Below are 23,686 nucleotides of genomic sequence, written 5' to 3'. Positions count from 1 at the left end.
ACTAGGAGTTAAGTGACTTGCCCAGGATCACATGTGTCAAAGGAGAAACTGGAACCCAGGTCTTCCTGACTACAAGGTCAGTTCTCTATCCACTATGACATACTGCCACTTATGTGTCTCATATTATGTAACTTCACTGTCCTTCATTTAGCCCCCCCACTATGTCCCATATTGAGCATGCAAAAAATATGGTACATGCATGAATCCTTTCAGTTGGTGAGAATTTTAGACTTCTCTTGCCAAACTCAAAGATCAATGTGGGCATAACATAACTATTTGTAAGCCTCATAGTGGCTGATGAAGCCAGGGAGCCTCCTGACAAGTTGTGACCACTTGGCAGTCTGTCTTAGCTGGAGAAGAGCTCACAAGTGGCTCATTCCCTGTCCCAAAAAAGAAAACCACTGGTTGACTTGTGGTCAGTGATGTCCCCAGGCTGAGCAGCAGCAATATAACCTGTTAATCTGAGATTTAAAATCATTGGGCATCCTAGGAACAACCCCTTGGTATTGTTATGGCTGTGACTGCTCCACAGAGACACGTGTCCCAGAACGCTTGGTTGAATGACTACCTACTCTCACATGGAAACTGTCCTTTTCGACTAGAGTCAGAGGGAATAGCTTTCAGAAATAGCAGCTGAAGCACCCACATTCTAGAACCTTTGGGCAATTTGTCAATAGTAAATCTACCCCAAGGGGACGCACAACAGACATGCTTCCTTGGCCATGACAACCATAAGATTGTAGATTTTTGAGCCTTGAAGGGTTCTTAGAGATATTCTAGTCCAGTGGTTCCCATGTAGTTGTTCATGAACCCAATGGTCCTAGGGATTTGCACTAAAAATCCCTTAATGGCATCTTAAGCAGCAGGTAATTGCCCAATTATGTTGCAAATGTATTTTCCCTCTGTGACAAAAAGCATGTGCACATTTGAAGCATCATAGGTTTGTTTCTGAAGCAATCCAAAACCTGATTTTGGTGTTTGTGCAGTGATGACAGTCCCACACTGACAGCTTTTGATTAAGTGCAATTTATGCCTGCAGCTTCTCAACCTGTCATCAAATTGTTTCCAAACTGCCACAAGAGTTCAACATTTGAGTGCAAACTGATTCCCACCAGATGATCAAATATACCCATACTTGCCTCCTGTATACTACCCCAGAGTGGCTCCCTAATTTCTGTTAGCCTGTAGCCTCAAGCAGCTAGGTGGCACAGAGCTCTATACCTGAAGTCAGGAAGACCTGACTTCAAATCTGACCTCAGACACTAGCCATATGACCTTGAACAAGCCACTTAACCCTGTTTGCTTCAGTTTCCTCATCTATAAAATAATGAAAATATTAGCATCTCTCAGAGTTGTGAAACTCAAGTGAGGTTAACATGTACGTTTATTGTTGTTTAGTCATTTTTCAGTTATGTCTGACTCTTCATGAGCCCTTTTGGGATTTTCTTGGCAAAGATCCTGAAGTACTTTGTCATTTCCTTCTCCAGCTCATTTTACAGCTGAGGAAACTGAGGCAAACAAAGTTAAGCAGGGTCATAAGGCAGGGATTTCAAGCTAGTGTCTGAGTACATAGTGTCTATGTACAAAATACACAGTCCTTTGCAAATCTTAAAGTGCCATGTAATGCTAATGATTATTGTCAGATATCGAGATTTATGAATGTCTGCATTCTTGCTGTTTGAACATCATGATTATTGGACATGTGTGTTGAGAGCCATCTTAAAATCATCATAGACCATCACAAATGTTTTGCAAAAACAAACCTTATATTGCCTCTCCTAGTAGTTTTAAAACTGTTTTAACTCATTTAAAAATGAGTTTTAAAACTCATTTAAACTTGTCATCTGCTTTTGTTTCAATTCTTCCATCTGGAGGATTTTTAAAAATTAAATTGGTTTATTTGTTAAACAGTATTGTTTTCCAAAACACCTCTAAGCAAAATACAATGAAATCATTAGTGCATGTAAAATATTTAGAAGGGTTAGCAGTAGCAATATATATTTTATATTATTTTTAAAATGTGGGAATAGCTTCAAACAGGCACACATATAATACTTTCGCTCAATCAAGGTTGGTCATTTTACAAAGGCCAATTTTATATAATGGTCTAAAAAGCAAGAACAAAATAAGGCAAAGAATTCCACAGATGTGAGGCCCTGGAGGACTTTCACATGAAATGGTTGGCAACACTGGACAATCCTGTAGTAGAGTCTGTCTGTATTTAGCTGGTGTTGAGCCCAATATTGCAAACCTTGTTCAAATAAACAAGTGCAACACGGAAACATAGTTTATTATTATTATATGATTAATATTATTATTATATGATTAATATATTATGTTCAACATCTTCCAAGTCACAACTTATTTCATTAAAAATGTTATTTATAGTCAACAAAATTTGTAAAATAAAGAAATTTATTTAATATTAAATCTTGTAGCTAAGAGTAAGCATATGAGGTCTTGCTGGATTACTTTTTAAAATTTTTACAGAACATCCTATATAATATTTCCATAATTACTTTATGATTACAGTTTCATAATGTTATATTTAGAATTTTCATAATTATAAGTAGAGTAAAATTTTATAATTACAATCAAATAACATAAATTTTAATTTGGAGCTTTTGGGGAGCAAAAGTTATCATTATAGTTATTTTACGCCTTTCATGAATAAATCTGAAATAATATTATGAATAGTGTTTTAAATTGCCTTGGCAGTTTATGACACTTTTTTGTTGTTGTCATAAGGAGTTTGAGGAACCAAAAACGCTGGGAAGCCCTGATCTCATTTTTCATGAAGAAACAGAAGAACAGAGAAGTTAATTGTCTTACCCAAGCTCACATAGCTAGGGCAGCGATGGGATTTAACCCCAAGTCCTCTGTCTACCATTTCTCTGTCTACCATTTTTTCCACTACACCACTCACAATTATATAGCTTTTGAAGGTTTACAAAGCTCTTTCCCTCCCAATAACCTTGTGAGGTGGGTAGTACAAATATTACTATACCCATTTCATAGATGAAGAAATTGACTTATAGTCACATGGCTGGGAAGTACCAAAGTTAGGATTTGAACCCAGATCTTCTGATACACTTTTTTTTTTTTAGTTTACCACCCTTGCCAAGCACACAGACCTGTAAAACAGGAGGTACCTCCAGACACAGACCACCTAGACCATGCTAGCTCACTGGACCAAAGACCTTGCCTTACTCGTCCTCCTTCTCTGAAACTGTACTGTGACGCCACCAGGAGCTTACAACTGCCTGTCAGTTGTCTCACTTCTGCAGTCATGACCCAAGAGCCAGTGTAGGTAATGAGAGGTCCGGGGACTCTGCTTTTATCTGCTACCTTGAGGTAGCCTCAGCCTGGGAGAAAGGTTGCTGGTTTCATCAGGGTTATTGGCAGCAATTACTGCCTTCCAGCCCGATGGCTCATTTGCTCAGCCTCCTTCTGATCTCTTCCAGCTCTCAGAAGTGCCTGTGTAAACTCCCACAGCTACAGCTATATCTGGCATCATTATGGTTCATACATAATTGTTTTCTAATTGTCTTTTGATTGATTCTTTGGCAGGGATTTCAAGGCTCTCATCCTCTTTAAGCAGCTCATTTTCAGGAGAGTTCTCACCTTCTAGATTCCTTCAGACCAAAGTGGTCCAGAATTTCTGCAATTTCAATTCTACCTTCAAAACATCTCTTGCATATGCCATCTCTTTTCTGGCACTGCCATCCCCCTGGGCAGACTCTCGCCATCTCGTGCCTGAACTATTGCAATAGCCGGCTGGTGGGTCTGCCCACCTCAGGTCTCTCCCCACTCCAATTCATCCTCCTTTCAACTATCAAAATGACTTTCCTAAAGCAAAGGTGAGGTAAGAAATAAGCATTTATATGGCACCTACTGTGTATCAGGCACTGGGCTAAGAGCTTTACAAATACTATCTTATTTGATCCTTGCAACAACCCTGAGAGGTAGACATTATTATTATTATCCCCATTTTACAATTAAGGAAACTCAGGTTAAGTGACTTGTCCAGAGTGACACCGCTAGTTGTGTCTGAGGTCAAATTTGAACTCAGGTTCTCTTGACTCCAGGCCCAATACTCTGTCCACTGTACCACTGAGTTGCTACATTATTCCTCTATTCAATAAATTACAGTTGGCGCCCAAATTGCCTTTATGATCAAATATAAAATCCTCTGTTTGACTTTCAAAGCTTTCCAGTCATTTTACACCATATTCTCTTCCATGTGTTCTCTACAATTCAGTGACTGGCTTCTTTGCTGTTCGGCACAGGACATATTCCATGTCTTGCCTCCAGGCATTTTCATTGGCTGTCTCCCTACCTGAAATTCTCCTCCTCCCCATCTCCACCTCCTGGCTTCCCCAGCTTCTTTCAAGTCTCATTTAAAATCCCACTCAATTTTCTGGCTTTCTGCCTCATTTGTTACCTAGCCTTAATCACTGAATGGGCACTGCCTCAGTCAAACCGAGACCTGGGAAAGATCTTAGCTTAAAAAGGCCAAGGTCTCCCACTGCATCCAGGGCCACCTCCGGTCATCATCCTGATCTCTATCTTGCCACTGGACTCAGCTGGCTCCAGAGGGAGAAGGTGAGACTGGTGACTTTGCATAGCTCTCCCTCACTTAAAAACAATTCACTTGCGTGTCATGGCATCACCTTCCTGATGTCATGGTTCTCTTTGAGAATGTAGGAACAAAGGGGCAGCTAGGTGGCTGAGTGGATAGAGCACCAGCTCTGGAGTCAAGAAGACCTGAGTTCAAATCTAGCCTCAAACACATAACACTTACTAGCTATGTGACTGGGGCAAGTCATTTAACCCCAACTGCCTCACAAAAAATATATATATACATATATATCTATATAGAGATATATGGACCCTGGTCCAACAATTAGTTTCATTTGCATTAAAAAGCTCCTCTTTCTGGCCTCAGACACTTGACACTGGGTGATCCTGGGCAGGTCACTTGACTCCAACTGCCTCACCAAAAAGCAAAAAAAAAAAAAAAAAGAGAGAGAGAGAGAGAGAAAGAGAATGAAGGTACAACCATGAAACCACCACCACCACCATAACAACAACAACAAAATGTTCTACCCCCTACAAGAAGCCTTTTCTGCTTCCCCTTAATGTTGGTGCCTTTCCTCTGAGATTACCCCCAATATATCTTATTTGTTCCTACACAAATAGATGTCTCCCTCATCAGAACGAAAGATCCTCTAGGGGAAAGACTTTGCTTTAGCCTTTCTTTGTATACCCAGCCCCTAACACTGCTTCTGGCACATAGTAGGTACTTAATAAATGCTTGTTGATTTGTTTCGGCGGTAGTGACCACTTTCTGCCTTCCCTTTCTAAATGCCAGAGCCACCTGTAATATTGCCTAACTCTGTTATCTCAGCATCCAGATTCCATTTATGTATTATTCTGTTAATCTCTCTCCCATTCTCTCTGTCTCTCTCTCACTCTCAGTCTCTTATTCTTTTTTGCTCAAAGCCAATAATTAAATCATAGCCATCAATCAGAATGCACGGCCATCTGTTGCTGTGATTTCTGTTGGAACAAGCCTGGCTCTGCTTTGTCGCATGTGACTAGGTCTTTGCTTGTTTCTGCTTCACTTCTCCCAGCCCACGGATGCCCCAGTAGCCTGGCTGAGTCCATAGATACAATATTTTAGGTTACACCTAGAGTCACAGAAATAGAGCTTGAAAAGACTTGAGTAAACAGAATGTGAGAACATAGAATGTCAGGACTGGACAGGCTCAAAGTACACAGACAGGGAAAACTGAAAGGGACCTTTTGATGTAGCAAAGCCTGTCTACATTCACTGCACTTACTCTTATTACACAGTCTGCTTACTGACACTTATGAGGCGGCTCTGTTCCCATTAGCTTTCTCTTCCAACTCCACCAGCTCCACCCAGCACCTTACTATAAACCCACAGGGGCCATCTCCAGTTGTCCTGATCTATATCTCAACACCAGACCCAGATGGCTCCAGAGGAGAAAGTGAGGCTGGTGACTTTGTACAGGCTTCTTCACTTAAATCCAATTCACTTGCAAGTCATGCCACCATTTTCCTGATGCATGGTCCTCTTTGAGAATTAAGGTCAAGCAACAACAGCAGTAATAACCCCAGGCACTGTGCTAACATTCCCAGGTAAGTTTCCCGCACTTTTGCCCAAACCACAGAATGTACAGAGCTGGAGGGGCACCCCGAGCCTGCCTGAGAATCGTCCTCCATGCACCAAGGTACCCCAGCCTTCCTACTACCCTACCATTGGGAGTTGGAAAGGAGGGAGCTAGAAGTGGGGAGAGTAGGATGATGAGAAGAGAAGGGGAAATTGTGTGTGTGTGTGTGTGTTTAAACTTCATAGATTTTGAGAAGGTCTTTTGATAACAAAAATTTTGCAAACTAAGAAAAAAATGGGTGTGGACTAAAACTGGTCTTAGCACTGTTTTATGGGGGAGCAGCTGATTTCTAAGTATCACGGAAAGAGCTTTGGACTTGGAGCCTGAGGACCTAGGTTTAAATTCTGGTCCCACCACTTTCCGGGTGAGTCACTCTTGGGGACTGTGTTAAATGAGAAGGTGGGAATGGATGATCTCACAGATTCCTTGTATCTGGGAGAGCATATGATCCTGGGAAATCTTCCGCCTTCCCCTGAGTCCTCCCCTCCTCATTTTATGAATGAAGAAACCAAAGCCAGGGGAGGGGAAATTTCTCTGTCAAGGTCAAGCAGGTAGTAAGTGGAAGAACCCCAATTTCAGTCCAGGTTCTCAGGTCCCAGATCCCAAGCTCCTTCTGGGGAGAGACAGTGCCCTGCCTGCTCCCTCCTGATCCCATCTACTCTTCAATGGGACCAAGCTGAGAGACTGCCTCTCCTCGGTTTGGGATTTGGGCAAGGAATTGGCCCAGCCTTCTGCCCAGCCAGGAACAACTTGGGTCTTTATGCTCATTCTGGCTTCATGCCCAGGACAGACACGTGGGTTAGATGTGCATAGCAGGGAAGTCTGCTAGGACGCCTAGGGAATGAGATAGGCACTGTGGGATGGGGGGCAACAGGTGGGACCTGGGTTCCCTGTGTACCAGATGGAATCATGAGGGCTGGGTGAGTAGAACCGGGGTAGCTCTGAATGTCAATAACAATGAAAGCTCCCATTTTGATAGTATACAAAGAGCTTTCTTCACAATGACCTGTGGGGCAGGGTCAGTCATTAACTCCATTTTGCAGATGAGAAATCCAAGGCACAGAGAAGACGATTCAGCCCCCAGTTGCACCCAATTCTTTGGAGGCCAGCATCCTTCCTACTCCTCTGCTTTGCCTTTTTCAGAAGGCCTCGCTGCCGGAACGGCCAGAAGGACTATTGAGCTGCTGGGGGGGCCTGCCTCTCTGGCGCTGTCCGCCGGGGTGCCTGGGCCACGCCATAGGGGACGTGGGCAGCCACAGTGCCCATTTCCTGTGCCCCAGTCACGTGGAACATCTGGTCATCAAAGAAGATGTGTGGACGAATCTTTTCAAGCAGGGGGCCTTTGGGGGCTCCAGCCAGGAACAGGGCCTCATCTGTCTCCAGGCCCCAACTGCGGAGGGTCTTCAGGGCACGAGCCCCTGAGCTCGCAGCACTACGTGCTGTCACCAAGTAGGTGCGGATCGGGCACTCCAGCCTTAGGCCTTTGGAGTAAAACTTCTTCTGCAGTCTGCCCAGGGCCTCCAAGAAACCCTTTAGGGGGCCCTGTGGGGAGAACGTGGAGGTGGCTCCATACTTTACCTGACCAGGGCAGGTTGGAGCCTCAATGATCCTCCCATTGCCCTGTGAGGGGAAAGGGGCTCAGTATGGGGAGAGGACTCAATACCAGGGATGGGTCTCATTGTACGTATGGGGGCTCAGTGATGGGCATGGGAGTTCAGTGTAGGGATGGAGGGTCTCAGTGATGGGGAGGAGAGATCAGTGATGGTGATGGAGGCTCAGTGTAGGGATGGAGGGGTCTCAGTGATGGGGAAGAGAGATCAGTGATAGGGATCGGGGCTCAGTGTAAGGATAGGCGCTCAATGATAGAAGCTCAGTGTTGAAGATGAGAGATCAGTGATGGGGATGGGGGCTAAGTGTAGGGATTGAGGGGGCTTGGTGATGGGGATGGGGACTCAGTGATGGGGATGGAGATTCAGTTTAGGGATGGAGGGGGCTCAGTGATGGGGATGATAGATCCTGGATGGGGGCTCAGTGTAAGGATAGAGGCTCAGGGATGGGGAGGAGAGATCAGGGGTGGGGATGAGGGCTCAGAGTAATGATAGGGGCTCAGTGTGGAAATGAGAGTGCTTGGTGAGTTCAGGCATATACCTGAGCCAGGGGCTTGTTCTCATATGTCTTCTCATGCTCAAAGAACATGTCGAGCCCATGGGCCTTCACAATCTGCTCAGACTCATCAGAAAAGAGAACAGCATCTCCGTCAAACGCCACACGAAGCTGGCTCTGGGGCACTGCCACATCTTTGCTGGGGCTGAAGATGGTGGCAGCTGCAATCCCTTTGGGAAGAAACAAAGGAGATGTATGGGATCAATCCCCCTCTAGGCTTGTGACTTGGGACCTGGTCTTCTCATACTCGGGCTTTTAGACATCTCTGCTAATCACCTGGAGAGGCAGAAGGCACCCTGGGATGTGAGTCAAGAAGCCAGAACTCTAGCCCTGGTCCCTCACTGGCACAGCAGAAAGAGACCTGTTTCTGGAGTCAGAGCATGTGGATTCAAATCTCACCTCTGATACTTACTACCTGTATGACCTTGGGCAATTCACTTAACTTCCCTGGGCCTCAGTTTCCAACTCTGTAAAATAAGAAAGCGGCCTCCCTATGATCCTATGTATATAAATAACTCACCCTCTCTGAACCTGTTTCCTACTATGTAAAATTAGGAGATTGGACTAAACCAGGGATTCTTAACCTCCAATCTGTGAACTTGTTTTTGTTGTTGTTAATATTTTGATGACTGTATTTCAACATAATTGGTTTCCTCAATAATCCTATGTATTTTATTTTGTGCATTTAAAAACATCATTCTGAGAAGGGGTCCATAGGCTTCACCTTTGTTTAAGGGGTCCAGGACACAATAAAAGGTTGACGGCCCTTGGTTTAGCTGGCCTCTGAGGTCTATTACAGCTCTGACATGCCATGAGTCTAATTTTCAGATTTTTCAGTTCCAAGAGGAGATACCCAATCTATGCCTTGAAGGATGGCCATGGACCAGGAATAGTGGGGTGGGGAGCTGAGGGGCATCCTCTGTTGGAGCCCTCTGATGCCACAACCACCCAGTATGACTGTAGCCAGCCTGCATCCATCCACCTGTGAAGGCTGAATGTGTCCTCTGCCCTTCAGAATGCCAGGTCTGTCCTGCCCTAAAAAACCTGAGAACAGAGGGGAAATTTCCCTTCTCTCTTGTCTGTTCCAACCCAGATGGTGTGTGTGTGTGTATGTGTGTGTTTTTTCCTCCTCCTTCCTCCACCCCCACTGTCCCATTTGGAAGCTGTGCCCAATAAACTGCTGAGAGCCATGAGTGACCAAGTGATCCCAGGGAAGGAGGGTTCCCCTCAACAGGGTCCTGATGGTCTCTCCACTGTAGAAAAGCTATGGGGCTCCAGCTCCCCAGATGGCTCTGGCTAAAGCTTCTCACAGCCCAGCCCCCACTATTCTTAGGATCTTGGGGGAACGAAGCAAGGGCTTGCCTGACATGTGCCTCTCTCACTCTGGACAGTTCATATTTGGGCCATGCTGAGAGGAATGGGTGGGGGAGGGGAGCATGTATTGGGATCCCTGAGCTATCCTTTCTGACCAGATGGAGTCTCTGGAAGGACTCCTGGTCCTGTGGACAGACCCTGAGGGCTCCCAGCCCTAGTCCAGGCTCTAACAGAGAGGCAGAGGAGAGCCAGTCATATCACCCAGGCAGAACAGAGCCCAGACTCACAGAATGCCAGAATGTTAGAGCTGGAAAGGTCCCTAGAATGGGGGCTTTAGAACAGAGGACATTAAGGATGAAGGGCCCCAAGAATAAGGAATGTCTGAGATGGCAGGAATCTTAGAACCCTGAGTATCAGTGGTAGGAGGGACCCTAGAGAATTGACATAATTAGAAGGGAACTCAGAACAAAGAACATTAGAGCTAAAGGGGGTCTGAGAACATAGAGCTGGAAAAGAACATGGAGAATGTCAGAACCATAAGGGAATTTTTTTAACAGATAGGGAAACTGAGGCTCCTACTGGGAAGAAGCTAAGTCCAGGTCACCTCAGCAAGTTTATTTCCAGGCATATCCCCACCCTGTTTGCACTCCTCTGGCCATGTTCCATTTTACCAGTGTCCCTCCTGCAATGTGATGCAAGCACTGACATTATCCCTTCTAGAACTTTCTGGTGTCTAGTTCCTCAGGCATAGCTGAGAGATTCTGTGCCATCCCCAAGGGGCCCCTGCTCCTGCTGAGATTGGGGGATGGGGCAGAGGACTGCAGGAGGTTCATGGACACTAGTCTACACCATGCTTTGGGTTTCCATGGAAACCAGAAGCTCCACTTCCTGGGATCTTATCCATCTAAACATAGTAAGAACAAATCCACAGAGAACTCAGAATGGCCTGGGTTCAAGTTGTGACTTTTGACACTCATTAGTTGTGTGACTCCATCACAAAGCTTGGGGGAAATTACTTCCCCTCAATGAGCCTTAGTTCTCTCATCTTTAAAATGGGACTAATAACACTTGTATGACCTACCTCTCAGAGATATTGTGAGAAGAGTATTTTTATGTAGTAAAAAGATATCCATAGGGGGCAGCTAGGTGGTGCAATGAATAGAGTGCCGGACCTGGAGGCAGGAAGATCTGAGTTCAAATCCGGCCCCATACACTTACTAGCTGTGTGACCCTGGGCAAGTCACTTAACCCTGTTTGCCTCAGTTTCTTCATCTGTAAAATGAACTGGAGAAAGGAAATGACTGACCACTTCAGTATCTTTGCCAAGAAAACCCCAAATGGGGTCATGAAGAGTTGGACACTACTGGAAATGACTAAACAAAAAAAAAAGTATACATAGTATCCCAAGACTTTTCGGACACCCTGTATAAACAGGAGTAACTGTTGGTATTGTTCCCAGAGCCCAGGAGCGCAGAATGAAGACTCCATTTCAGCCCCACATCCCAAAGAGTACCCTCCCCACCTGGATCATCATGGTAACCAAGAACACAACACCACCCTCTATATTGTGCAGGATCCTCCCTCAGCAGGCTCTGTCCAGGGTTTTCTCTATCCTCCTAAGATTTCTTGGCACCCCTGGCCCATCCCCTTCCCTGCCCCAGACTCACCCTCTCCTATGGCTTCACTCACTTTCTCTTCGTCAGAGGACAGGTAGAGGTTGGTGTGGTAGGCCTTCAGGTAGCAGATGGGACTATTTCCCCCAGTCATGCAGAACCTCTCGATGAATAGGTCTAGGGAAAAGGGTTAAAACTGAGGCCAAACTAGTTAGCATCAAGCAGGCCTAATCAGCCCCACCTGATCATAAAATAAAGTCATGGTCAAATTTCAGGACCTCATGACCAAATCCAATGGGTAGGTGCCACCATCTTGGCTCCATTGTATATAGGCTATTGGTGCTGGGCCCATGGGATACAGGGTATCCTGTTGGGTAGAGGGAGGAAAGAAAGGCTAGCACAGTGGTTCCACATACAGAAGATGCTCAATAAATGACCAATGTTGGGTAAACACCACCTTTCTCCTGATGGCCTCTCCTTCCAGGAGGCAGCATGGTGTAGTGGTAAGGACACAGAAAAAGATTAATGTTCAAATCTAGACCCTGAGACTAGATAATCTAGACAAGTCTAAACAAGCTTACTAGTATGACATTGGGTAAGTCATTGCCCTTCTATGGGCCTAAGTTTCTTCTTCAGAAAAATGGGTCACCAGCCTCATAGGGGATATCACAATGATCAAATGTGATAATAGATTGAAAGTGCTTTGTAAACATGAATAAAAGTTTACAAAACATGAGCTGTTATTATTATTGGATGAGGCTTTGGGGAAAAGGGTTGGGCCCAAACTGACAAATGTGTAAAGATCAGACTACCCCCTTGTCCTTGCAGGGTAAGGCTTTGAAATGACACTCCCAGGGCACTTTGGGGGAATTGCATGCAGTTACTGAGTATTACTATGTGTAACCATATAATGATGTCCTATTGCCCTCCTGAGAGCACTGTGGGAGATGGGTGGGGCTATGCTAATATGAAGGGCTCCAGGACCTTACCTATCTTGTGTTGTCAAGGTCATTGTCACTGGAAGCCATGGATGGCCACAGGCAGGTCATTTAACTCCAACTTCTGGAGTTTTAATAACAGTAACTCACATTTATAGAAATGTTTTAAAGTTTACAAAGCCCTTTATAGACTTTATCTCACTGTAAGATGGGCGTACAGATGAGGAAACTGAGGCTGTGAGATCCTAAATGACTTGCTCACGGTCACCCAGAGAAGAAATGTCAGATACAACATTTGAACCCAGTCCTTCCTGACTCTAGAAGAGTCTAATACTCTTCACAGTCATGATGCGTCTTTAAGACTTTTTTTTTTGAGGCAATAGGATTAAGTGATTTGCCCAGGGTCACACAGCTAATAAGTGTCTGAGGCCAGATTTGAACTCAGGTCCTCCTGACTCCAGGGCCAGTGCTCAATCCACTGCACCACCTAGTTGCCCCTCTCTAAGACTTTTAAAGGGTTTTTTTTTTCTTCCTCACTATATGGCATGATTATCCCCATTTTACAGAAGAGAAAACTAAGCCCTGGAAAGATTATTATCATCATCATAATTTAGTATTATATGTTATAAGACCACTCACAGCTCTGACATTCTATATGCTAAGGACCCTTCTAGTTCTAACCTTCTAGGTTCTAAGATCCTTCCCAGTTCTGACCTTCTATGGTCTAGGTGCCTTCGAGGTCTAATATTAACAACATCAATAAGAACAAGTCATGTTCATACAGTACTTCCAAGTTTGCAGAGTACTTTTCTCATGACAATCCTTTGAGTTAGGCAGCATAAGGATAATAATCCCCATTCTACAGATGAAAAAACTGAAGTCCTGAGAGAGTTAGTGACTTACCCATGATTACACAGCTAGTAAGTGTCAAGGCTGGACTCAGACCCAACAAGGCTCTCCTGAATACAAGTCTGGCACTTGTATCCCGTTCTGCTAAGGTACCTTCCAGCTCTATAATCTCAGGTCACTTCTACTGGGGAGTGACATTCCACATTCTCAGGTCACAGAATTGGCAAATCACAGATTTGGAAGGGTCTTCAGGGACCTGAGTGAAATTCCTCTTTATAACATCTTCAATAAAGGGTCATTCAGCATCTAACAAGGAAAATGTTTACATTCTGGCACCAGTTTTGGACAGCACCTGTTGTGCCCTCCCCCTCAATGTTCTGAGGTCCTTTCCAGTTCAGACATACTGTGTGCTATGATCCCTTACCTCTCTAATGTTTTGTATTCTACAGTTTATTCAAAGATCCCCTCCTGTTCCCATTATTCTATACTTGTAGAACAAATCCAGAGAGAAAAGTCTTGACCCCTAACAGTGGGAGTCTCCTGTCATTCTGTTTCCTTGAACAGAATATAACCCTAATCCTAATTCTCTCAAACCCTACTCTAATCTCCCTTTTTTTCTTTCTCAACAGTCTCTCTAACTTAGAGATCTCATCCCGTGGATTCAATGATCACCTCTATGCAGATGACTTCTTATTCTACAGATACAACCTTTCTTCTGAGCATCACCAAAAAGCCTGTTATCACTATTTTATCCCTGAAAGTCTACTGGTCCTTTCTTCCTGGATGTCTCTGGATGTCATCTCAAAATCAGTATTTCCGAAACAAACCTCATTATCTTCCACACATGTGCAGGCGCGCACACACACACATTGAGATACTTCTCTAAACTTCCTTATCTCTTTCAAAGGCACGATTAATTTTCCACACACCCAGGTTCATAATCTCAGAGTCATCTCAACTCTTCCCTCTCTCTCAGTCCCCATAGTCAATCAGCTGCTAATTCTTTTTGATTCTATCCCTACAGCACTTCTCATCATATTCATCCCCTTCTTCTATTAATATGGCTACTATCCTGGTTCAGACCCTCATTACCTGTTCCTTGAACTATTGCAACTGCCTCCTAATTGGACTTCCATTTTCCAGTTCCCCTCTAATCCATTCTCCACGTAACTGTCAAAACAATCTTCCCAAAAGCACAGGTTTGACAATGTCACTCCCTTTACTCAACAAATATTGGTGGTTCCCAATTTTTTTCTGGAACATGCCTAAGGTTGCCTAAGGTTGGCATTTAAAACTTTTCACAGGCTGGCTCAAGTCCACCTTTTCAGATGTACCACTCCACTTCATACACTCTATGGTCCAACCAAACTAACTTATTTGCTGTTCATTGAACTCAGTCCCTAATCTCCCACCTCCATGCCTTTGCATACCTGGAATAAACTTCCTCCTCCCACCTGGCCTCTTAGAATCCTTAACCTCCTCCAAGGCTCAGATCATGTACCATCTGCTATGGAAAACCTTCCACAATCCCTTTTGATTATGATTGCTCTGTCCTTTCTCCTCAAATTATCCTGTATATACTTGGCTTTGTTGTGTGTTTCCTCTTCTCCCACATCCTGGAGCAGAAGGGAGATAGGAATTGTTTTTTACTTTGTGTTTGTATCTCTGTGCCTGTCATAGATGCTGGGGCACAGCAGGGGCTCTGTCTGTGCTTCCTGAACAGGGTGGTTTGTGGGTGGGTCTCTTGTCCTGACTACATTACATGGGGTGCCATACTTACTGTAGTGGTTGATGCTGTTGATAAGCCGGACCCCAACCTGGGCATGGTTGTTGGTCATGAGGACGATGTCGAAGAGGTCCTCACTGTCAGGATACAGCTCCCGAAGCCGGCTGTTCACAGCCTCCAGAGCCTGGGCAGGGGAAGGGAGAGCCTGTAGCCTAGACCATAGAGCCTCCTTGGACCTCAAGGAGCTCCTCAGCTTATTTTATATTCCACAGAACAGGGAATAAACCCACCCACTAAGGTGATAACAAACACAGGGCCATTCCAGCTACTCCCTTGCCCCCAAGTTCCATTCTAGTCACACTAGGGAGAATCTTTCAAATCCTAGGCCTGTGAGCTTTCCCACAGCTAGTGGCACCCCACAACTGACCCTTTGCCCCCAAACCCTCCCAAACAAAACCCAATCTGCTTATTCTGTCCTGAAAGTGCCTCCATAACCTTCCTCCATTATCTAGTCCAGACCAGTTTTTGTTGTGAATTTTCCCAAGGTCTAAACTCTAAAATTGGAGCGCGTTGCTTCCTCTAATCTGTTCCTCTATCCTCTATCTGTTCTCGACTTTATTCCCCCGTGAGGTACTTGTTAGGCTACAGAAGGGTCTTGTGAGATTGCCTTAGCTGGTCTCCCAGGGTCACCCACATGGGATGCTAGGAGAGCAGCATCCTTCCTATTGTACAAAAGGAAAATCAGAGATCTAAAGGGAATAAGAAAATGTCATGTCCGAGGTCACACAGGAAGTCAGGGTAAGGAGTATCCCCCTGGGTAAGGAGTATCAGAAGATCCCTCTGCATTCTCCCTCTCTATGTCCTGTGAGCATCACAAAATGAATGCTCTGTGAAGCCTTCCTTAACCTCTGTCCCTCCCCACCTCCCCACAACTTTGTCCTTCCAATCTCACACTTTTTTTGGTGCCTCTCCAATGCACTTATCATGCGATCGTGGGCCTTATGGTTACCTATGTTTGTGTCTTATGCTCCTGCTACACAATGAGCTCCCTGAGGGCAAGGTTTATGTCTTAGCTAGACCAGTATCTCTTCTCAAAACCCCACACACGGCTCTTCACACTAAGCATTTAATAAATATTTGTTGAATGTACACTGGAGGATTATCTAGTCCAATCATCTCTTTTTCTAGAACAGGGAACTGAGACCCAGAGAAAAGAAATGATTTTCCCAGTTATACAGATGGTAAGTAGTCAAGCCAAGATTTAAACTCTTATCTGCTGATGCCAAATCCAGTGCTCTTCAGTCTTTACTAATGGCTTGGATGGAGACATGGAGAGTACATTTATTATGATCATTATTATTCTCTGTAGAAGAAACAAGGTTAAAATGTTGGGTTCAGGATTGAGTGCCACATTTTAGGCAGTACATAAAAAAGCTAGATTGTATCTACAAGTGGACAAGCAGGAAGGTAAGAAGTTTGGAGACTACACCATAAGAGGGTGTGTGGAAGAAACTAGGGATGACTTAGCAGTGACGTGATTGCTGTCTTAGGATATCTGGAGGGTTCTGTGGAAGGCTTCTTCTGCTTTGTCACAGAGGGCAGGACTAGAAGAAATGGGGGGAGTTTCAGACAGGAAGATTTAGACTTGAAAGGAAAACCATGCTAGCTAATAGAGTTCCCAGGTGGCATAGTAGATACAGTGGATGGATACAGTTACTGGCTGGAACAGTGAATACTGGACCTGGAGTCAGGAAGTTATTCAGTTGTTTTTCAGTTGTGTCTGACTCTTTGTGACCCCTTTGGGGATTTTCCTGACAAAGATACTGGAGTGGTTTGCCATTTCCTTCTCATTTTACAGATGAGGAAACCAAGGCAAACAGGGTGAAGTTAGTAAGTATCTGAGGCCAGATTTGAATTCAGGAAGATGAGTCTTCCTGATTCGATGCCCAGTTCTCTATCCACTGAACCACCTAGCTGCCCCTATTCAGGAAAACCTGAGTTCAAATCTCAGCCTCAGACACTTACTAGTTGGGTGACCCTGGGCAAGTCACTTAACCTTATTGGCCTCAGCTTCCTCTTCTGTGAAATGGGGGTCATAATAATACCTACCTCCCAGGGTTATTGTAAGGACCAAATGTGTTAATATTTGTAAAGCACTTTGCAAACCTTAAAGCTCCATATGCATGATAGCTCTTATTATGAATGGTCCTAGGAATGGGCAAGAGGTCTTCAAGGCAAGGCTGATGATGTCATATTTCAGTACTCCCATTTGTGGGTAGTCTTTCTAACGATGCTGAGCACATCCTATTCAAGTCTGCCCTTGATGTCATAGAAGGCGCTAAGTGGAGTTTGGCAGGGGTAGGAGTGGGGGGAGCGTTGGAGGTAGCTGATACTGGCTTCTGAGAGCCAATTCAGCATGAGTGTTTATGCCTAGGGAATTGGCAACACTACTGAGTCTGGCTCAATGTGGTGTTTTGTTGATTGTCTGGCCTAAGGAATTGATGGAGAAAGTGTTAATACTAATGCAGATTAAGCTTTGGAGTGTGCCAAGTATGCATTTTTCCCTCAGAGAGCTGGTTGTTAAACATTTCTCAGCACACCACTGACTGAGAGGTTCCTTTGGATGCTCAGTGTTCGAATCAGATTAGAATTCCCTTTGTGTCCTCCACACATGCAGCCTTCTGTGCTTTCCCTCAAACTGTTCCATATCCATAGATTTGTTTTGTGGTTTAGGCCTTTAGTTGTTTGGTCTCCTTGACTCCAGGCCCAGTACTCCATCCTTTATGCCACCTAGCTGCCCATATCCATAGAATGCCTTCCCTATTCCTCTTTGCCTTTTAAATTCCAACCATTTTTTTTTGCCTTTGTTTTGTTTTTTATTTTTTTTTTATTTTTTATTTTTTTGCTAGGCAATGGGGTTAAGTGACTTGCCCGGCGTCACACAGCTAGTAAGTGTCAAGAGTCTGAGGTCAGATTTGAACTCAGGTCCTCCTGACTCCAGGGCCAGTGCTCTATCCACTGTGCCACCTGGCTGCCCCCACAAATCATCTTTTAAAGTTCAATTCAAATGCCACCTCTTCCAAGAAGGCATCCTTCACCTCACCTTGGATTGAATCACCTGGAACCTCACAACGTATTTGGCATCTCTCTAATGGATGCATCACGTGATATTATGTATTGAAATGACCTTCCACTGACTTTCTCCTCTGCTATCTTGTCATAGTACAGAGCTCCCTCTGGCCTCTCAAAGCACAGGCTCTTGTAGGTTCCACCAAGATGGAAAGGCTTTGAGTACTGGTCCAATGAGACTGGATCTGCCACCCAAGACCCAGACTAGCTCAATGGAGGGACGTCACACCTATACTTGTGGGCTGCCTGCAAGGTGATTCATCTTTTGGCCATAATAGTTCATGAAAGCTGTCTAGCAGACAGCATAAAGGGGTTAGGCTATTTGCCCAAAGAGGATCTATGGAGTTGAGCTCACTGATCATGAAGCATTGAAAGGATGTGTTTCATTATCCATTGTCTTTCATCAGACTTTAAGCTCGATGAGGGCAAGGATCCTATTTTATTTAAGTTTTTTACCTCCAGTGCCTAGCACAAGGCTTTGCACACAGTAGGTGATTAATAAATGTTGGTTGCACAGATGGGCCTCAGTTTCCTCCTTTGTAAAATGACTGCATTGGGCGAGATGATCTCTAGGGTCCTTCCAGCTCTAACTTCTAGAATCCTAAGAATGAACCCTTCCTGCCAATCTACATTGTGGGACTATATTGTCAGGCTGGGCAAAGATGGGAGAAGGGAGGAATGAGCTGGACTCATCCACACTTACTCTCACAAAGGGGAAAGCGGGCCCTGGGCTGAGTGGTTCATTTTCGTGCTCTAGCTGGTACCGAACATACTCCTCCACTCCCTTCTCCTTGTAGATGCGCTGCTCCTCCTCCATTCGGAAGAGGGCCCTCGACGACACAGCGATGGTGATGGCATTTTGGGGTTTGGGCTGCAGAGAAAGGGAGAGAAGGTGACTCATTGGCCAAAGAGCCCTCCTGGGTGCCGCTGGGAAGACAGAGGGAGGACAAGCCACAATCATTCCCATGGGGAACTCTCAGCCTGCGAGAGAAACAAGACCGTGCCCTCAGGGAACCCCAGTATGATGGTAGATATATCGCTGCTCTTCTGAAATGGAAACACCCCTGTCCTCCAGGATCCTGGCCACCCCATTCCCCACCCCCCATCCAAGGAAGAGGTATTATCTCTTCTACCTTAAAGGGGGGAAATGACCACAGTGTCTTCCTTCAGGCAGTTAGGTGACACAGTGAATAGAGAGCTGTGTGGAGTAAGGAAGACTTGAGTTCAAATCTGCACTTTGACACTTACTAGCTATATGATCCTGGGCAAGTCATTTAACCCGTCTGCCTCAGTTTCCTCAACTGTAAAGTGGGTATAATAATAGCACCTACTTCCCAGGGTTGTTGTAAGGATCAACTAAGATAATATTTGTAAAAAGTGCTTAGCATAGTGTCCAGCACACAGTAGGCATGATATAAATGCTAATTTTCCTTCTCCTTCTCTTATCTCAAAGAAGACATAGTCCTGGCCTCAGGGAGCCCCAAGTTTGAAGTATCTTTACTCTCTTCAAGCTAAGATAATAATCAGCATTTAGCTAATGCTTTAAAGTTTGCTAAACACTTTACCATTGTTATCTCATTTTAACCTCTCAGCAACCCTGGGAGATAGGTATTATTATTATTCCAATTATACAGATGGGGAACCTGAGGAAGGTTATATAACTTGCCCAGGGTCACAAAACTAATAAGTGTCTAAGGCAGGTTTTGAACTCAGGCATTCCTGATTCCAAGTTAGGCACTCTATCCATAGGGCCATTTAACTGCCTTTAGAGGGGCAACATCTGCCCAGACTCAGGGCTCCCTGAGGTCAGGATCTTGTCTCCTCCTTCCTAGTCTGGGACTACCAGGCTCCCCTTCAGTGCAGTCTGATGTAGAGTAAAGACCACAGATATGCATACATATTTACACACAGAGGCGCACATATGCACAGAAGAGGTCCTAATAAGCATAAACTATACCAATTTATGTAACACTTTGAGCCTTACAAAGCACTTTTTCTTATAGCAGTCCTATGGAATAGGTAGTACAAGTATTATCTTCATTGTGTAGAGGAGGAAACTGAGGCTTAGGGAGGTGAGAGAATTTGTCCAGAGTCACATAACTTGTAAGTTTGCTTTAAATTACTATCTCCTCATGTATAATGGGCATCATATTGCATGCCTTCTCGATGAATAGGGGAGGGACAAAAGGGAGGGAGAATTTAGAACTCAAAATTTTAAAATGTGTGTTAAAAAAGAAAAAGAACAAAAAAAGAATTAATGTGTCCTCTGACTGGTTGATAAAACTAAATACACTGATGAGGGTTCATGAGCTATGGTTTTGACCCAGAAAGTGCCTGAACCCATAATGAGTTTTTTGGGGGTCCACATGTGAAGGGATGCACAGATGCCACATATACACACATATATTCATACATCTACAAAAATGCATACATACATACATATATCACTTGGTTGCTTTTTCTGTCTGTCTGTCTTTGTCTCTCTCTGTGTCTCTGTCTTTCTACCTCTACTCAGGCACCATAAAAGGCTGGTTTGGGGAAAAGAGACAGTTTCCTGAAAAGCTGCTTTTTTAATGACAACACAGAGAGGAGAGGGGAAAGGAAGGAAGGAGGAAGATGGATCAATAGTCTAAAGAGATGTCAAGCAGAAGCTTGAGCTCCCAAGGTCCCTGTTCTCTCCCATCCTGTCCAGGCCTGTCTCAGATGGTCTCTTGGTCACTCTCTGGGAGGTGGGCTATCCCCCAACTGTCTCTTGATTTGACCAGACCTAGGGTCATACTGTCCTCTTTTACTATACCCCAAGTGCAAGAATTCTTTGTAACAGTCCTGGGAAGGAAGGTTGAGGTCTACTCTCCATTTACCTTTCTTCTAAAATCCTTCCCAGAGGTAACTGAGTAAGGCTAAAGACAGGGTTGTAGGTCAAAACATTGTCTTAGCCTGGGCGGTGAATTTGTGGAGACAGGAGGATACTCCATTTCCCCAGGATTGGACTTGGGGGGCTCTCTTATCCTCAGCCTCCTGTTCTCTGGTAAGGTAGAAGAGAAGGGGTGATGGCAACAAGGGCCCCAGAATCCTTCCTTCAAGTTCACCTCAGGGCTGGGGGGGAGGAAAGTGAAGCAAGGGTGGGGCATCAGGAACGAGAGAGGAGTGCTTTAGAGGGAAAGAGACACCTAGTGTAGTGTGAAGTTCCCAAGCCAGGGAGTCCTGGGGGACCTAGCACTGGCTAGGAGCCCAGAAGGTCGAGTTCTTGGGAAATCTACTGAAGCCCTAGCTGTGGGTCCTCCTGGAGCCCCAGCTGAGCAGGGCTGGCCCAGGAGGAGTTCCAGGGTCAGTTTAGGGCAGTTGGGGGTGGGGTCTGTGTGTCTACCCTGAGAGCTGCCTCTCTAGAGGAGAGCAAAGGGAACAGGGGGCATACTGTGGGCTCCTCCAAGTCCCTGAATGCTGGACAGCCCTTAATCCCTTATCTGTTCCTGCTCAACATCTGACAGCTGAAGACAACAGCAAGTTGTCTTCAATTTGGACCACATTCAGAGGACCAATCAGTCAATTAGTCAGTCAATAAACATTTATTAAGTGCCTGCTATGTGCTAGGCACTATGCTAAGCAGGGGATGCACAAAGAGGCAAAAGAGAGTCCCTGCCCTCAAGGAGCTCACAATCTAACAGGGGAGACAATGAGCAAACAGATACATGCAAACAAGCTCTATACAGGATAAATAGGAAATAATTTAAAGGGGGAAGGCACTAGAATTAGGAGGCGTTGGGAAAGGCAAGGGAAAGGTAGAAGATGAGATTTTAATTAGGAACTGAAGGAAGCCAGGGAAGCCAGGATGGACATGGAATGGGGGACAGTCAGAAAAAATGCCCAGAGCTGAGAGTTGGAGTGAAGGCACAGTAAGAAGGTCGGTGTCACTGGATCAAAGTGTGTGAATCAGAAAAGTAGAAGGGGGTGAGTGAGCTAGGTTATGAAGGGCTTTGAACTGCAAACAGAGGATTTTATATTTGATCCTGAAGGCAATGGGGAGCCAATGAAGTCTACTGAGGACGAAGGTGCCATGGTCAGACCTGCACTTTAGGAAAATCACATTGGCAGCTGAATGGAAAGTGGACTGGAGGGGGAAAGACGAGGCAGGCAGACCCACCAGCAGGCTTTTGTATCAGTCTAATCATAAGGCAATGAGAGTCAGCACCAGGGTGGTGGCAGTGTCAGAAGAGAGAAGGGGGTACATTGGAGAGATATTGAAAAGAAGAAATTGATAAGCCTTGGCAATAGCTCAGATATGGGGGGGGGGGGGGGGGGGGGGGGGGGGGGGTGAGAGATGGTGAGGAATCCCGAATGACTCCAGGGTTGTGAGCCTGAGGGACTGGGAGGATGGTGTGGCCCTCTACAGTAATAGGGAAGGTAGTGGGGGGAGGGTAGGATTTAAGAGGAAAGCTAATGAGTTCAGTTTTGAACATGTTGAATTTGAGTTTTCTGAAAGGCAGATGGAGATGTGAGATTGGAGGCCAGCAGAGAGGTTAAGGCGGGATAGGTAGATCTGAGGATCATCAGCATAAAAATGATCATTAAATCCATGGGAGCTGATGAGATCTCCAAGTGAAGTAGCATAGAGAGAGAAGAGAAGAGGGCCCAGGACAGAGAGCCCTGAGGGACACCCATAGTTATTGGGCATGACTTGGATGAAGATGAAGCAAAGGCGACAGAGAGGAAGAGGTCAGATAGGTAAGAGGAGAACCAGGAGAACGTGGTATCCTGAAAACCTGGCGAGAAGAGAATATCAAGGAAAAGAGAGTGATCAGCAGTGTCAAAGCCTTCGAAGAAATCAAGAATGAGGATTGAGAAAAGGCCACTGGATTTAGCAATTAAGAGATCACTGGTGACTTCGGAGAGAGCAGCTTTAGTTGAACGATGAGGCCAGCAGTTGGATTGTAAGTGGTTAAGAAGAGAATGAGAGAATCTATTACAGAGGCCTTTTCAAGGAGTTTGACCACAAGGTCAGAGGAGACAGAGGATGATAGTGGGGCTAGAAAGCTTAAGTTCAGTGTTTTGATGGGAGAGACATGGGCATGTTTGCAGGCAGTAGGGAAGGAGCCAGCAGACAAGGCTACTCAGTTTCTCCTCCAGAGCGTGGAAGCAGGCTTGACTTGGATAGCCTGGATTCCAATATTGGATGTGCCATTTACTCTCTGAACTATCAATTCAACTCCATTTCTTCATTTGTAGAATGAGGTAGTTGGGCTAATTATGCGTAAGGTCCCTGCCAGTTCTAAATCAGAGGAAATATCTGTCTGTCGCCTGGGGCCAACAGTCTGAGGCCCTCCCTTCCTCCCTAGCCCCCCTGCCTAAATGTCAGTGCCCCCATGTTCCACCAGGGCTCCATACAGCTCTACAGACTATTGGGATAGGCAGTCTGGAACAAAAATATCAGTAGTTAGAGCCCCCAGTGATCCAGGACAGGGGACCCTCAGGTCCTACATTCCAGAGAGCCCAGAGCCACGAGTCTGGACAGGGAAGCCACCCTCCATTCCATTCATTTAGATTTAATTCAATTGGAAAAACATGTGCTTTGAGACCCAACAGTATGAAGCCGGGTTGTGACCAGGGGCTGGGGACTGATAGGAGGAGGGAGGGGGAGGGCATTCTGATGGGGAAAAGGAGACGCACAAAGCCCGGGCCAGAACTGAAATAAACACCCAGTCCTTGCCAGAGACTGAGAGGGGACAAGAGGGGAGGGAGAGGGGGAGGAGGAGGAGG

General features: G+C 45.2%; 1 protein-coding gene across 1 annotated transcript in view; it reads right to left on the bottom strand.

Annotated features, from left to right (window-relative positions):
• Positions 1-7,373: 7,373 nt before the first annotated feature.
• Positions 7,374-23,686, bottom strand: part of NT5C1A (5'-nucleotidase, cytosolic IA) — a 16,683-nt gene continuing 370 nt past the window's right edge. Inside the window, exons 3-8 of the mRNA XM_027864766.1 lie at positions 23,506-23,642; positions 18,636-18,803; positions 14,858-14,987; positions 11,345-11,467; positions 8,349-8,533; positions 7,374-7,742 (exon numbers count right to left, since the gene is read on the bottom strand). Of these exons, the coding sequence (XP_027720567.1) occupies positions 7,374-7,742; positions 8,349-8,533; positions 11,345-11,467; positions 14,858-14,987; positions 18,636-18,803; positions 23,506-23,642 (1,112 nt within the window). The remainder of the gene's footprint in view (positions 7,743-8,348; positions 8,534-11,344; positions 11,468-14,857; positions 14,988-18,635; positions 18,804-23,505; positions 23,643-23,686) is intronic.

This window comes from Vombatus ursinus, unplaced genomic scaffold (genome assembly GCF_900497805.2).
Source record: "Vombatus ursinus unplaced genomic scaffold, bare-nosed wombat genome assembly UNPS02014775.1, whole genome shotgun sequence".
In the NCBI taxonomy this organism is placed as follows: Eukaryota; Metazoa; Chordata; class Mammalia; order Diprotodontia; family Vombatidae; genus Vombatus; species Vombatus ursinus.
This window is presented reverse-complemented; position numbering and strand designations above follow the sequence as displayed.